A 17343-nucleotide genomic window follows, 5' to 3' on the forward strand; every position below is an offset into this window, starting at 1 on the left:
AAAAGGAGCTAAGTGACTCATCAGCGAAGGTATGGAGAACTGTTAAAGAAAAAGTTACTATATTTTTCTAGTCAAATCTCAATATTTGTAAGACATAATTGTCTCCTAGTCAGTGCTAGAATTCGTAAGTAAAGTATTTTAAGATGGTTCTTTCACTCTGAAAATTGTGTTTTTAGTTATTTTCATTATCACAATAATATTTTGTTGTAAAATAACAAAATAACCTTTAAACCTTTCACCTAAAATGCCTATTGAATTTTTGACAATTTCTTTCAATTGTGTATGTATTATTTTTTTCTTTTTTAAGATCAAACTATATCAATGCTTGTTTGTACAGTTTCCCCCCCATCCAACACATGGATCTTTTTCTATTTCCTTGGATGTTCTTCAGAACAATTTTAATGGGTACACATTGTCTACTGAGTAGATGGATCATTAGCTTACAACTGTTTGCTGCAGTTGCGTATTAGAGTAGCTTCCATTTTTTTACAAAAGTACAGTGTGGCTTCAGTGCTTTTCTTTGTGGCTAGGGGTTGCTTGGGAAGGAATAGTCTCTCTGGTAAGTACTTTTCTGGTAAGTACTTTACACCGTGGCTGTATTCCTAGGCCCCTGCAGTATATGCTTAATGTACATTTTTGCTCCCCTCTGCATATAGTTTTTGTTGTGTAAATGTAAACTTATTTTTGGTTCATTCATTTTCAGATTTAGTAGTTGTCATTCATGTGAACTCCCCCAAAGTGCATTCATATATGAGTAACTATTGTTTTAATTTTAAAGAATTAATGAGAAGGCTAAGTCAAATCATAAGCTAATTTATTACTTGATGCTGTTACTGTCTTAAATGCTTTAACTCATAATGTCAATGAAGAAAACAGTCTGATGCCTTTGACGACACTTGACTGTGATTACACTAGAAGCCCTTTCTAGATGTTTTAGGTACCGGGGCTGCTGCTACATTGCAGCACAGTTCTCTCCACATAAGCAGCTTGACAGTTTTCATTTGCTCACATTGACCAAGTTGCAAATCAAGTTTAGTCAACTTTTAAAGATTTACTTAATTGTTTTATTGTATGTGTAAAAATGTTTTGGCTTGCATGCCTGTGTGTGCATCTTGTGTGTGCCTGGTCCCCTGAGGCCTGAAGAAGGCATTGGCTCTTTCAGAACTACAGTTACAGGTAGTTGTGAACCACTGTGCTGGTGCTGGGAACGGAAGTTATGAGGCCAGAGACAAGTGACCAGTTGTATAACTATCCTTTATAAGTGTTAGTTTGATCTGCCAGATTTTGCTTCTTTGCTAAATTTATCATATCATATCAAAGGAGGATTTGTTCTTAGTTTTTGTTTCGTGGAAAGAATATATATATATATATATATATATATATATATATATATATATATTTTTTTTTTTTTTTTTTTTTTTTTTTTTTTTTTTTTTTTTTTTGGTTTTTCGAGACAGGGTCTCTTTGTGTTAGCCTTGGCTGTCCTGGACTCACTTTGTAGACCAGGCTGGCCTCGAACTCACAGCGATCCGCCCGCCTCTGCCTCCCGAGTGCTGGGATTAAAGGTGTGCGCCACCACACCTGGCTAAGAATATTTTTATTGAGTGAATAGATTTAAATGAATCAAAGTTTAAGAGTTCTTGAACTAAACAACATTGTTCTACCTTTATTCCATGTCTAAGACAGGCTCACAGTATTAAACTTGTAAAATGTTAGCATATAAGGAAATGTCTTTTTAAAGAAACTGTATAGTAGTAGGAAAAAATGCGTGCTTATATATTTAGAAAGTTTTCCTTCCTCCTCAGGTTTATTTCTAAAGTTGAAGAAGTCCTAAATGACTGGAAACTGATTGGACACTCTCTGGGAAAGCCACTGGAAAAGGTCAGATCTGTTCCTTTGTTTCTCTAGATCAGTATTTACTTTGGAATCTCTTTTTATGCCCTTTGCTACAAACTGTGCATTTGAATTAAGTGTTTAATTCTTAAGTTGTATAAAGTCTGATGAATATCAGATAGCATCTGGAGGAATTTGGATTTGAGTTGGTAGCAAATGATATGTGTAAGATATTTACTAAGCTCCTTTGTATATTGGTTGATTGGGATTTTTTGAGACAGGGTCTCTCTATGTAGCTCTGATGTCCTAGAACTTACTCTGTGGATCAGATTGGCCTCAAACTCACAGAGATCCACCTGCCTCTGCCTCCCCAAGTGCTTGGATTAAAGGCGCGTGCTACTAAGGCTTGCTTGTGAAGCTTCATTAATTTCTTCTGGGTTTACTTTTCTCAAAACCTAAGTTTTCCTTTAGCCAGTATATATTTTTTAAAAGTTGTGGGGGTCCCCTCCCCCCAAGACAGGGTTTCTCTGTGTAGCCTTGGTTGTCCTGGACTCATTTTGTAGATCAGGCTAGCCTCGAACTCACAGAGATCCACCTGTCTCTGCCTCCCAAGTGCTGGGATTAAAGGCATGTGCCACCATTCCTGGCTTTTTCCAAAGTTTTTTTAATTGTTCAGAGAAAATTTGAACTTAACCACTAGTTCATTTAATGAGGAAACTTCTTGTATAACAACTCATGGTGTAGTTATCAGCTGCAGTTACTTTACTCAGTTTGTGTTGATAATGTGCTAATAAACCACACTCTAGTTTCCTCAAGAGAATATTGTGAGGATCAGCTTCTTGAGTTACTGAAGGAATATACTTTAACCTTCAGCTATATAGATGCTTAGATGATTTTAGATATGTATATGTGTATATATGTATATATTTGTATGTAGCCGTTGGTTCTCTTCTTCCATAAAGCGGGTCCTGAGGAATCAGAGTAGGTCATTGGGCTTGGCAGCAAGTGTTTTTACATGTTGAGTCATCTTGCTGTCCCTAAATAATAATTATTCTTCCTCTTCCTCCTCTTCTTTGTCCTTCTTTTCTTCCTCCTCCTCCTCTTTTTTTTGTTCTTCTTCTTCTTTCTTCAAGATAGGGTTTCTCTGTATATCCCTGACTGTCTGTGTAGACCAGGCTGGCCTCGAACTCCTCTGCCTCTTGAGTGCTGTGATTAAAGGCATGCACCACCACCCCTGACTCCTAAATTCTTTTAAAGTACAATTGATCATTGTTTTTATTATTATCTTGAAAAGACTTCTTAATCTCAATATTTGTTAGGGGGTTTTAGCTTCATGGTAGTGATAACAGAATTTAGGCAGTATGACTTTTATTCCCCCATAAGTATATGAGCAAAAAAGCAACTACTATAGAAATTGCAGCATTTAAAGATACGTTGGAATATACAATGTAAATTGGTATCCTATACTAAAATATTTTCATTTACAGTTTTGAATGAAGAAAAATGTGAAGTTCTCAAACATAGATTTTTCTGTTGCCACCTGAAACACATACATAGCAACATTTGCATAGATTGCAACAAGACTGATTAACAGCACAGTGAGCCAGATTTATCTAAAATGCAAAAAGATTTGCATTTATTAAAAACAAAAGCTATCCCAGGTACTTTTGAGATCTGATACTGTATCCTAGAATCCTTTGATTGCTATCTATTTACTAAGTACTTGGTATGTATCAAGCCATAGTAGTAGAAATAGTGAACAAAGGAAGATCTATGCTGCCCTCAAGGTAAACGTGAGAGGGAAGTAATGAGGAAATAAGATTAGGATACTAGATTAGTGTTTAAGTGGGTAGTATGTTCATAGCAGCTTCATACTTCAGGCATACAGTTGAGGCTACAGAAGTGCTAGCTTGAGCCCACTTCTTTCTTAATGTGTGGACAGGAGAAGGCAGCAGATTTTAAGATGGCGTCAATTGGAAGGATTAAGGAAAGTCTAAGTGACAGGGTTTATTTGTTGTAGAAAGAAAAGTGGTGGTGTACACATTTAGTCCCAGCACTCAGGAAGCAGAGGCAGTCAGATCTCTGTGAGTTCGAGGCCAGCCTGGCCTACACAGTGAGTTCCAGGACAGCCAAAACTACATACAGAGAAACCCTGTCTCCAAACAAAAACAAAACAAACAAAAAAGAACCCCTATATTGAAAAACAGAAACAAAAACAAAACAAACAAAAAAGAAACCCTATATTGAAAAACAGAAACAAAAACAAAACAAACAAAAAAGAAACCCTATATTGAAAAACAAAAACAAAACAAAAAAAGTTTAGACAATGCCTAAGTTTTCATATATGTGAAGGACAGTGATTACCAGTTCTCTTCTACTGAGAGAGAATTTAAAATAAATTACCATTTTAAAACTTAACCATGGACTTGGAGAGCTGGCTCAGCAGTTAGGTACTCATAGTCATGATGGGCAACTCATAACTGTCTATCTCCAGCTCCAGGGGATATGACATCGTTTTCTGTATTCTGTGGGCACCTTTGCTCACATGTTCACTTATCAGTCTCGAAAAACCAAAAAAGCTCCCCAAACTCTATACATTAAAAACTCAGAAAAAGTGAAAGTATGTGGACAGAGGGCTATATTGTGGGAAAAGCTCTGACACGCTACCGCTTCCACGATGAGATGTTTGCTGTGCTTTTTTGTTTTTGTTTTGTTTGTGTGTTTTTTATGTTGCAATTGCAAGGGCAAGGGGTGGATATGAGGGGATAGGGAGATGAGTGGGCCTGGGATGCGTGAAGTGAAACTCACAAAGAATAAAAACAAATTTTAAAACTTAAAATGTGAAATAGTACTATATTTCTATTTTTCTGAAAAGTACAGTTAGAATTTATATTTACATAGTAGTTATTTCCACAGTAAATGATGCAATAAATAATTTGTAATTGTTTCTTATTTATTTGTTTCTGGGGATTGAATCTAGGGCCTTGGGCTTGCTAAAGTTTCTTTTAAGAGAAACTGATCTGTGGATGGTGTTTGTCAGCTGACTAGGTAGAACACAGCAGCCAACCCAAAGGTGTCCATTGTTTCTGCAGAACCTGGCGGCAGAAGAGGCATGGGGCAGTTGGGCAGGTGGATTCATCATTGTGTGGCCCCTTCATCCTGAAGCAGAGGGAGAGGAGGAGCAGGCAGTTTTGCTGGGACAGTTTACAGAGACAGGGGGAAGAGAGAACAAGCCAGAGAAAGAAAAGGAGCCAGAAGATTAGAACAGATTGCTAGAATTAGTTTGAGGCCAAGCAGAACAGTTAAGTCAGAAGCTGAGAGAAGCCACGTTGGATCAGTCAGCTTGGAGAAGAGTTTATACTAGAACATCTGAGTTGAACCAGCCAGCCAGAATTCAGAAAGAACTAGAAAGGGTGAGCTTATTTAACCATTAAGTCTCAGAGGCTGAAAACATTCTAGGCCTTGATAAGATTTTATGGAGACTAGAAGCTTCCAGGACTAGTCTAGGTTAATAGACGGAGGCAGTAATTCTCTGAGATGACAATTAGGTCTGGAGAATAAAAGTTACTTTTACATTTAATTTAAATTATGGAACCATTAGTAATTTCTTAGAGTATAACCAGGTCCTAGGTTAAAAACCACTGCCCAAGACCAAAAGATAAAGCACATGTAGATCTCATCAGATACACTTCCTCTCACAGGTGAATTCCTCTCCAGTTTGTGGTTACATTTAACAGTTGTACAGAGCCTTAAGATGTCCTTTCGAGGGCTGGAGAGATGCTTAGTCAGTAGTTAAGAAATTAACTGCTTTTCCAGAGGGCCTGAGTTTGGTTCCTAGCATCCACACTGGGTAGCTCACAACCATCTGTCACTCCAGCTCCAGGGAATTCTACTTCTCTACTTGTCCTCAGTGGGTACATGTATGTGCCTGTACATACACATGCATGCACACATGCAAGCAAAGTAAAATTTAAAAACTTGTCCGGCTAGATTCATTTTCATCTGAAGGAGGGTTTTTGTGATTGAGCTGCTTGACCATTGTAGAACCTATACTGCTGGGAAATGATTTAGGAGGGGATGGCAGTTGTTGAGCATGTACTGTGTGTTATACTATACATTATTTTGGGGACTGTGACTGTTGACTTACTCATTTAATAAACTCCAGTGATGCCATATTCCTAGTTAATGAGTGTGGGATGTGGTCTGGAGTTCATGTAATAATTTGCTCAGTTACTTTGCTGGCGGTTGATGAAAGTAGGGCTAAAGTTAGGTTTCACCTTTCTTTTTAGGTTTCACCTTTCAAATGCATTTTGTTTCACTGCTTTACTTGGTGGGTTTTGCTATGATGAAATTTAAGTAAATGTAACATTACTTTGAGAAGAATTACAGTAGATTTCTAAGGGAGCTTTTTGAAATTTTAGTGTTTTGGGCTTTGTAAGACAGCTGAACCTATTATTTTACTTTAAATTGGGTGAAAATTAAACAAATAGCTCTTGAATTTTAGATTCTATGTACCTGGCAAAAATTGCAAGTGCTTTTTTATGAAAGCTAAATTTAGATATCTCATGATCTTGTAATAGACCAACTCTTATCCATCTGAAAAATTCATGGAAGAAGAATCATTAACTTTAGAATATTAATAGAAGATTAATGACTAATGACTAATGACTGCAGCACTGAAATGAGCTTGGGTTTTTCATTCTCAGTCAGAAGACTGAGATGCCATTGACTTCCATCAATAAAATAACTTTAACTGTAGATATCCTCTAGCTTTTCCATAAGTTAAATTTGTGGCAGATGAAAACTGTAAATAGGATTTGTGTTCATTCAGAACATTTGGGCGCTTTATGAATCATTGAACTAGTGGAATAAAGATTTTCTTTTCAACTTTAAAGTTTTTAAGAAATTAGATAAGGGACAGTCACTGAGAATTCAATGACTCTAAAATGAAGTGAAAAATAAAAGCAATGTTCATCTGCTCACACAACTTTTAGGGGACTAGGACTATTTAAAATAAGGTCTTATTTTGTGTTTTTCATTTTCATTTTCATTTTTCATTTTGTGTCTAAGGAGTAACCATAGTATCGACTGTGTCTTTGGGTATCATAAGGAAATAAGTGGTATTTTATTATGTTTCCTACTTTCAAATTTGAAGTTGGAGAAGAACTTCGTTCTATCTGGTAATAGTTGACCTCTTTCTCTTAGTTCTGTAGATAGCAAGAGAGCTCTTCAGGAGTAGGGATACCTGTGGGCTGTAAAGTCACATGGTGATCTTAGAGTTCTGGTTTTATTGCTCATCTGTTTATGACACTGCACTCTCAGCCAGCATTAGCTGTTATTCTTGCCACTCTTATGTATACTCAGAGGCTAGAAAATGATACATAAGTAAAAAAGACTACAAACAAATTTGATATAAGCATATAGAACAACTTAGCAGTTTTGGTAATAAAAACGATTCATTGTTCCTTGGCGCACCTAGCTGTTAAACACGTAGCACCTAAGGAGGGTTTTTATATAATAAATCCATGCCTGAAAAGCCCAAGTTTTTAAAAGATAGATGAGAAGTCTCCCTGGATATTTGTAGATGTTTATTTTTAAAGATTTGCTTACCACCGGGTATGGTAGCACACACCTTTAATCATAGCATTCAGGAGGCAGAGGCAGGTAGATCTCTGTGAGCTCAAGGCCAGCCTAGTCTACAAAGTGAGTCTAGGACAGACAGGGCTATTACACAGAGAAACCTTGTCTTGAAAAACCTGAAAAAAAAAAAAAAGCTTACCAATTATAGTATAACTGAGTGATAAGTAAACTTTTCAGCATAAAGGTTGTAAAGTTGGCAATATAATTTTTGAAACTTAATCGTGGCTGAGACATATGCTGAAACAATAGAACCCATAAAAAAGACTTTTTTTTTTTTTTTTTAGCAGATCTTAAAAGATCAATTCTCAACTTCATATAGAAAAACAAAAAACCCAGAATAGGTAAAAACAATCCTGTACAATCTTTCAGAGGAATTTCCATCCTTGATCTGCTGTACTCTAGAGCAACAGTAATAACAATGGCATGGTACTGGCATAGACATGGGCTGGTGAATCAATGGAATCAAATTGAAGACCCAGAAATAAACCCACACACCTATGGACCCTTGCTTTTTGGTAAAGAAGCGAAAACCATACAATGGAGAAAAGATAGCATCTTCAGCAAATAGTGCTGGTCTAAGTGGATGTCTACATGTAGAAAAATACAAATAGGTCCATATTTATCACCTTGCACAAAACTCAAGTTTAAGTGGATTAAAGATTTTTTGAGAATTTAATTACAGCATTTCTCCCTTTTTCTCCCTCTAAACCCTCCCATATACCCTCTGCTCTCTTTCAAATTCATGGCCTCTTTTTAAATTGTTTTTGTATGCATATGTATCTATGTCTATATATAAACATGTACACATGCAAATGTTTATATACATACATATATACACATGCATATGCACATACACACACTTATTTCTAAATATAGCCTGTTCAATCTGTATAATGAATGCTACCTGTACGTGTTTTCAGGACTTGTTGATTGGCACTGAACAACCAGTTGAACAACCATTTCCCACTTTGCTCTATTGCTTATAGTTCTTTGTGTAGGGTTTTAGGCCTCGTGGGCTTTACTTTGTCAAATTTGGCATGTTAATTGGTGTTCAGCTCACATTTGGGCAGTCATGTTGATGAGAGCTTTTGGGAGGTAGCTTCTGATATTATTAGGGAGTACAGCCTTAAAACAAACTCCCTTATCCCCTGGCTCTTAAAATCTTTCTGCCTACTCTTCCTAATCTTCCATGAATCTTAGGTACAGGAGTGTTTTAGATGTGTCCATTGGGACTGGGCTCCATACCTCTGCAATTTGGCTGCTTGTGGTTTTTTATAATGTTCTACAACATCGCAAAGAGATGTTTCCTTGATGAGGGGTGAATAGTACACTTATCTGTGCGTATAAGGACAGATGTTCTTAGATTCTCCTGCAGCAACCATGACTTCACTGAGTACTTAGCCATGTTTCCAGTATCAGACATGTCGAGGGGTCCTAAGTCTATTAGAGAGCAGGTTAGAGGGTGAGTGTGCTCATGCTGTGGTGTTCCTGTGGAGGTTAGAGGACAACTTGGAGGCTTCCTGTCTCTTTCTATGTGATTTCCAAGAGTCAAACTCAGGTTTTCAGGACATCTTGCTGGCTCCAAGGCTCTTCTGTGTTAAATCATCTATACTTTTTTTTTTTTTTTTTTGGCCTTTATTATGTAGAAGATAACTGTAGGACATAGCATAATTAATAGGTAGAAAAAGGAAAAGACACTATAATGACTGAATAAGTTGGCTGTTTTCCATTCTGTTGTTAAATGCAGGGTATATTTACTTCTGGCACCTGGGAAGAGAGATCAGATGAAATTTCCTTTGCTGACTTCAAGTTTTCAGTCACTCATCACTATCTTGTTCAAGAGACGACTGATAAAGAAGGGAAGGATGAAGAATCAGAGGGTATGGCCTTCTTTGTTATATTGTACAATCTTTTAAGAGTCTAAATATTTAGTTATTAATTTAGTTCTCATAACAGTAATATCCATGGAGGTTTTATTAAATCACGTCTGAAGTAGATTATGTGCTAGTATTGCACCTGAAGCAGAGGAGGAGCTACAGTGACGTGTCACTTTAAAATTGATTGAGTCAGCTCATACTTATTGAGTGATTAACATGCTGAGTATTCTGCTAAGTCTTTTTGAATGAAATCTTATGTGGGTTGTGTACTTCAGTAGGGAGGATGAGGTGTTGCAGTAACTGTAAAAGGAGGTAGAAAGTGATAAGTGACATCCTAGGGACAGACAGGACTCCACTGAGGTTTGGGGGCTGGTGACTGAACCAGGAGAAAGAGATCAGGTAAGGTTATTGGAAGTTGAAGCAAGTAAGCTGGCCTGTAAAGGAGTGCAAGTAGAGCGTCTTTGTGGGCTGATTTACTTGTAGGAAGTGCATTAACATTCTGATTGTTTGGACTGGCTAGTTATTTACCTCTCTGAACTTGTAAAGTAATACTAAGTACCTGGAGGGTTGCTGTGAGGCACGAGGAGATAGTGTACCTGAGCCCTTACTCCATTATCTGATCTAAGTTAGGCATTTAATACATTATACTCCTACAAACCAAGCTATATAACTTCTGCATTTAGTTTGAGAAAGTAGAGTGATAACGTTGACCAAATAGACACACATATGTCAGATAATTATGTAGCAACATAAACAGAAGATCAATGTCTGTTTTGGGAAAAAGAAGAGGAAGGAAATGTATGCATTTTGTGGGATGATAATCAAGGATATCTGAGTCCAGTATTATACTGATAAATGAAGGAAAGTGTTCAAAATAAACATAAGTTTTGTTGATTTTAAGAAAGACCTTATATTAGAGGTAGGCTGCTAGAGTGAGGTGCTTCAGTGTTTCTGAGATAAACAGATGAAGAGGGTTGGTGTAAGAGAAGATGAAGATAGTGAAGGCACTGTTGCTCCTTCTGGGTGTATTGTTAAGTTTCCTTTTTATTTGCCTGTGATCAAAGCTGTAACTAATGGAGAAAGTAGAAGAGAAATTTTAGTTAACCTAGAGATACATATTTAAAGCTTTATTATCAACAGTTGGAGGGCTGAGGGCTGACTTCCATTGTTTCGCAGTTCTTTAATCAGGGTTTCAAAGTATCAATACTTTTCAATTTATTTTATAATATTAGTAAAATATATAATAAATTGGCTAAGAAAGTATATCTAACAAGGGTGTATTTTATAAGCAAATATATATTATATATTTTAATATTTTTAAATTATTAAATATTTATAAATGCATATAATGGTAATTTGTATCAGTGCCTGATTATGGATCAGAATGTTAAGTGCTAAAGAAAAATGGGTTAAGATATTGAGAACTTGAGTAAAGAAAGGATTTATAAAAAATTTTAAAGCTGTCTAGGGTAATAGAAAGGCTACCTGTAAGAGGTGATAAGGGTTTGTCAGGAGTCTAACTCTTTAGTAATTGCTAATGTGCAGTCTAGTCTAGTAAGACATGCTTTCCTCAAGGCATGTATAAAATCACATTAAAATTGAAAGTTTAAACGGACATATATTTTACTATCATATGTTTTTGTAGATGCTGTTCCACAGGCAATGCAAGATTTGCTATGTATGAATAATGACTTTCCTCCAAGAGCACATTGCCTGGTAAGATGGTACGTATCCTTTTTATTCAGGTTGTGTGTGTGTGTGTTGTTGTTGTTTTTGTTGTTAGTTTATTTTGAGATAGGGTCTCTCTAAGTAGTCCTGGCTGTCATGGAACTTTGTCTACACCAGACTGGCCTCAAACTCACAAGTGGTGGGATTAAAGGTTTGCAGAGGCAGAAGAAAGGGATTTAAAACCTGCAGACATCAAGCTTGGAAGAACTGTTTCTAATGAGGTTCAATAGGTTAGACTCAGTTCCCTCAGCAACAAATTGTGACAATGTATGAAACATTGTCTATCAGGAAGGGTTTTTAGAGGCTCTCTCCTCAAAGCTTTAAAGAACTTGGTCAGTATGCATCCTCTGTCAGACTCCCTGAAGGACAGCAGGTTTAGAGCATAAACCATATTATTTGTATAAGCATCTTAAATACATCAAGCAAGCCTTTTATCAACCTGGGAATGATGAGAATCCTCCCCAAGTCCAGATTCCCAGATGCTACTCAAGAGCCAACTCGACAGGCATGTCTCAGGGCTACTGTCTCATGCTTGCTCTGACCTCTTCTGCCACTGCACTTCATAACCCAAAGTGATACCTTCTTGCTGCAGTTCTGATGAACCGCATGGAACACTTAAATATTATAGATTTAGTGTGTATTATGATAAATTTAAGTAAAATGTTGACTTTAAGCAGTTATGTGATAAAATTAAAACTTACGTGGCTATATATCTGTAAATGTATTATTGTAAGAGGTGTCTCACATTTGAAAGCCTTCTTTTATCTTTCTCAGTCATTCAGTCTCTGAGCTTTATGTTGGAGGGGTACATTTAAGTATACTATCTAAGGAACATAACTTGGTGGGTAGAGTGCTTGCTTAGCAAGCTTGAGAGGCAGTTTGATCCATGGGACCTCATAAATCATGTGCTATTACATGCCTGTAATCACAGTACTTCAGGAGTAGAAGCAGAAAAGACCCTATTTAAAAATGTTTGCTATATTGCTGGTAGTTACTGGGAGATTTTTCTTTTATCTCTCCTAAAAATTAGAAAAACAGCAGCCAACTATTTAAAAATTAAACATATTATATGTTTTCTTTCATTTAAAAACCATTGTTTTAAAACACTATGAGCCAAACACAGACATACCAAAACAAGTTCCTACGTCAGTAAGCGATGGCTTTAGCGCAGACATTGACAGTGGCCACACTGTGAGATAGATGCCCATGGAGCACAGCACAGATTGGTGAGGGTTTACCCTCCTAATGCACATAGATCAACTCAGAAAAATGTTTTTTTAGAAGAGCTGATTATGCCCCCTAGCTCTGATGGACACTAGAGGAAGCCAGGCTGTTCTGGTTTGAAGATGAAATGCCTACCATAGCCATCAGTCAACTGGCGGTCCTTCTGTAAGCTTTGGTGAACCAGTGTTTTTCTCCCATTTGTATGAATTTGAATCTTTCAATACTTATAAAAGTTGGGTACTTATCCTTTTGTGACTTACTGGCTTATTTTTTCAAGGTCCATTTATGAGCATTTATTCTGTTTAAAGGGTAATTATTTAATTGTATGATATACAACTGTTTGGATGCCATGAACAGGAGTACCTGCTTTTGTTTTTTGATCTGTACCCAGAAGTCAGAGTGGTAGTTCATTTTTAAAAAAGATTTATTTATTTATTATTTATATAGTATTCTGCCCATATGTGTGTCTTCATGCCAAAAGAGGGTACCAGATCACATCATTGATGGTTGTGAGCCATCATGTGGTTGCTGGGAATTGAACTCAGGACCTTTGGAAGAGCACTGAGTGCTTTTAACCTCTGAGCCATCTCTCCAGCCCTAGTGGTAGTTCATTTTTAATTTAAAACATTTTTGTTGTTGGGTGCAGTGGCACATGCCTGTAATCCCAGTACTCAGGAGGCAGAGGCAGGCAGATCTCTGAGTTCGAGGCCACCTAGTCTACAAAGTGAGACAGCCAGGACTGTACAGAGAAGCCCTGTCTCGAAAAACAAAACAATACACACACACACACATACACACACACATACACACACACACACACACACACACATATATTTATGTATGTATGCATATATATGTATGTATACACACATGTTATATATATATATAATTCTTGGGGTGGAGTTTCACTGTGTAGTCTTGGCTGGCCTGGAACTTGCTAAGTAGATCAAGACTGGACATGAACTCAGAAATCCTCTTGTCTCGGAGTGTGTATACCACCACACCTGGCTGTTTTTAATGTTTTAAAGACCACTATACTGTTTCTCACAGCATTTCACTACATTCTGTTCCCACTGGTAAAACTAGAGTTACAGTTTCTTTTGAGTCTTTCATTTTTGGTAATAGTATCCTAATGATTGTGAAGTAGTGTCTCATGATGACTCTGATCCACATGCTTCCTGGTAACTACTCGTGTTCACCATCCTCTCATGTGACTTTTTTTTTTTTTTTTTTTTAAACGTTTGTGTAACCTTTAGGGAGATGATGGCTGTCCAAATCCTTTGTTCATTTAAAAATCTAGCTGCTTCTGGCAAGAGTGAAGTACACCTTTAATTCCAGCACTTAGGAAAGAGAGGTAGACAGATTTTTATGAGTTTAAGGCCAGCCAGTGATATACAGTATGATCCTGTCAAATAAAGGAAAAAATTTAGAAAAATCTACTCTAGTCATTTACTTTTTGCTATTTTGTGCCTGCCTCCCCTCAACCCCCCTTAATACCCATACTGGTGTTAACTTGGTGAAGCGAATAGTTCAGGTCTCAAGTAGAGCTTGTGAAGAAATGTAGACAAATGAATTATTTTGACAGCTTATAGATCATAATGATAGGGAAAAGATGTTAAAATTCAGAGAAGGGTATATGTTTAATGGAGGTCATCAGTTGATATTTAAGCTAACTCCTTAAGATTTGGAGCCAGGCACAGGGGCGCACACCTGTAATCCCTGCACTTGGGAGGCAGAAGCAGGCAGACCTCTGTGAGTTTGAGGCCATCCTGGTCTACAAAGCCAGTTCCAGGACAGCCAAGGCTACACAGAGAAACTTTGTTTCAAAAACCAAGGGCAGGGGAAGGAAAAAAAGATTTGGAAATATAGTGTGTGTGTGTGTGTGTGTGTGTGTGTGTGTGTGTGTGTGTGTGTGTGTGTGTGTGTTTTCACACAAAACAAAGCATGGGGTAGAAGATATTGCAGAAAAAGAAAAATCCCTTTTTTAGGCACCAACATTTTATTAAATGAAAAGGATTATTTGGCAAGAGTTTCAGGAAGGCCGATGTTCTTTTTATTGAAGGATGTAACTTCCAGGAATGTGCTGTACAGATACATTTGTAGAATTCACCCATTATTTCAACACCACCAACCTGGGAGCAGAACTGGTCAGTAGAGATTGACCCATGGCAGTCAGGGACAGGCTGAACATTTCTGGAAGAACGCCAAGAGACTTGTTTTCTTCCAAGGATAATTTGTTCACACCTGAATCTTTTAGTTATCTACTGCTGCCTCCACAGGGTGAATCTTGATTTCATGCCTTAGAGAGTGGAGGTGAGCTGAGAAGTGAAATACATTTTTCTCATGAATCCTTGGGGAAACCTTTAAACTGTATCAGAGTCATAACAGCATCTAAACAGTGAACGGAGTGTGAGTTAGACTTTAAGGAGAGGTTTTTTTTTTTTTTTTTTTTTAGTTATGAGAGGACTTATTATATAGGCTTATAAGACAGTCTGTGTCTCAGCAGTGCCAATCTGGCGATGGAGGTAAAGGAGAGTTTTTATATACTGCACTCCAAGGGGTTTCTTGGGAAAGTTCATCAAAACTAGGAATTATGACTACATATGCAGAGACTAATGTAAAATAAGCAAGTGAGTATGAGTAATATCATTTATAAATTATTTTCCTTATTTAAAAATTATTAAATAATGTACTTAAGAATATCAAGATGAGTTGTTGTTAGGCAGAAACAACCATCAACTTCGCCTTAAATCATTACTAATTTTAAAAAGACAGGCAGAAGGGCCTGGAGCAGCAGCTCAGCTGTTAAGAGTCCTGGTTGTTCTTCCAGAGGACCTGGCTGTGCTTCCCAGCACCCTTAGGGGCTTACCACCATCTGAAACTCCAGTTCCAGAGGATCCCACCCCTCTTCTGGCCTGTGTTAGCACCAGCCATGCATGTAGTACATAGATATACATGTGAGAACATCACTCAGACACATACAGAGACACACAAATTTGTGGCTTTAAATGACTTAGAGACTAAATGAGAAAATGTCATTGTAGATACAGTAGCGAGAGGAAGCCATTTCCTAATAATGTGATGGTGCCTGTCTAATGTGTGTTCTTGAGTAAAGGAATACAAGAAATCTTTTAGGATGTTTTATAACTGTGTATCATTTTAAACAGTACATGTATATTAGGGCTGGTAATTATTTCCTGCCATTTAGGTAGTCTATTTAGCTTATTTTCTACATTGCTGGACACAATACCATCAGTTATTTAAGGTGAGATTTTGCTTATTCTTTTATATTATAAACTGGAGTTTTATTTCTGTGTGTGGTCTGTGTGGTGTGTGTGTGTGTGTGTGTGTGTGCACGTGTGCGCGCATGCTATTGTGTATTTGTGGATGTCAGAGAAAAGCTTTGCTGAGTTAGTTTTCTCCTTTATTTTTATGGGTGTTCTAGAGATTGGATTTAGGTTGCCAAGCTTGTGTGACAAGAGCCTTCTTACTGGCCTTGTAAACTGGATTTTAAAAAAAGATTTTTATTTATTTATTTATTTATTATGTATACAGTGCTCTCCCTTCGTGTACACTTGCACACCAGAAGGGGGCATCAGATCACATTATAGATGGTTGTGAGCCACCATGTGGTTGCTGTGAATTGAGCTCAGAAAGAGCAACCAGTGCTCTTAACCTCCGAGCTACCTCTCCAGCCCCGTAAACTGAATTTTTTAAGACAAAATTGTTATTTAGTGCTTAGTATAATTTCAACAAATGACTTCATTTCTAATGAAGAGGGGCTGAAAAAAAATGGAAATACTTCTTAAAGAAAACTCAGGGCCTCGGATTAGCTCAGTGTAGGGCAGCAACCATGAGACCCTGCTTTTGTCCCCAGGGAGAAGATTTTAAAAGAAATTTAGGTAGAGGCCATGGTGGCAAGATGGCTTAGCAGGTGAAAATGCTTGGGGCATAAACTTGACAACCAAAATTCAATCCCTGAAATTCATTCAAAGAGAACTGACTTGTGAAAGTTCTCCTCTGGCCTTCACATGTGCACTGTGGCACAGGCATGACCACACTCACTGATTTTTGCTTTGTGTTTTAAAGAAAGGTTCAAATGTATATACATCCAGTTGTCATGTGGGATGGGGATAGGGGAAACTAAAAAGTTTGTTAGTACAAATTTGGCTTAAATTTACCATAGGGAAACTTCTCATATTATTTAATGGCTGTCTTTACTGAGGTGATTCTCTCTTGAAGGTATGGCCTGCGTGAGTTTGTGGTGATTGCTCCTGCTGCACACAGTGATGCTGTTCTCAGTGAATCCAAGTGCAACCTCCTTCTTAGTTCCATTTCTATTGCTTTGGGAAACACTGGCTGGTAAGTGGCCTTTTCACAGATGTTGAAAGCATGCTACAATACTTTTAGTGATATAATCCAGGAAGGTAGTTGATTATTAAATGTTACTTTTTCCTGCTATAATGAAGAATTTAGCACTTACCTTTGGATATTATTATATTAGAATTAGGATGAAATTAGAACTGTGCATCGTGGGGCAAGTCTTTATTTCCAGCACCCAAGAGGCCTGCATAAGATCCTAACTCAAAGGCCAGCCTGGACTGCATAGTAAAGCCTTGTCTCAAAAGAGAAGTAAACCAAGACTGCCAAAAGGAGTATAATTAATTAGTAAAACATTTTGGGAGGTCATTCCTAAAGAAAATTCAGTATTCTTTGTATAGTTCAGATTAAGGATGAATTTTGCTACGAAGTCTAATTTTAACATTTTTATAGTATTAGGGGATTAACTCTTCTTTTTATTTATTTTCTGAGACAGAGTTTCTCTGTGTAGCCCTGGCTGTCCTGGAATCGCTTTGTACACCAGGCTGGTCTCAAACTCACAGAGATTGGAATTAACTTTTCAAAGAATTTTTAAAATATATTTCTATGACCCTCCGCCTCCTCCCTCCTTTTTCTTTTTTTAGTTTTTTAGATAGGTTCTCACTGTGTAGGTGTGGCTGGCTGATCTGGAACACTGACTAGGCCAGCTTTGAGCTCACAG

The 17343-nt window shown here is 37.3% G+C and overlaps 1 protein-coding gene across 2 annotated transcripts in view; it reads left to right on the top strand.

Moving 5' to 3' along the window:
• Positions 1–1744: 1744 nt before the first annotated feature.
• Rab3gap1 (RAB3 GTPase activating protein catalytic subunit 1) overlaps positions 1745–17343 on the top strand; it is a 58971-nt gene continuing 43372 nt past the window's right edge. For both annotated transcript variants that reach the window (XM_051147302.1, XM_051147303.1), the window contains exons 1-4: positions 1745–1881; positions 9221–9353; positions 10996–11074; positions 16545–16664. In XM_051147302.1, the coding sequence (XP_051003259.1) occupies positions 1765–1881; positions 9221–9353; positions 10996–11074; positions 16545–16664 (449 nt within the window). In that variant the 5' untranslated portion in view covers positions 1745–1764. The remainder of the gene's footprint in view (positions 1882–9220; positions 9354–10995; positions 11075–16544; positions 16665–17343) is intronic.

The sequence above is a fragment of the Acomys russatus genome, chromosome 6 (assembly GCF_903995435.1).
Source record: "Acomys russatus chromosome 6, mAcoRus1.1, whole genome shotgun sequence".
NCBI classification, from domain to species: Eukaryota; Metazoa; Chordata; class Mammalia; order Rodentia; family Muridae; genus Acomys; species Acomys russatus.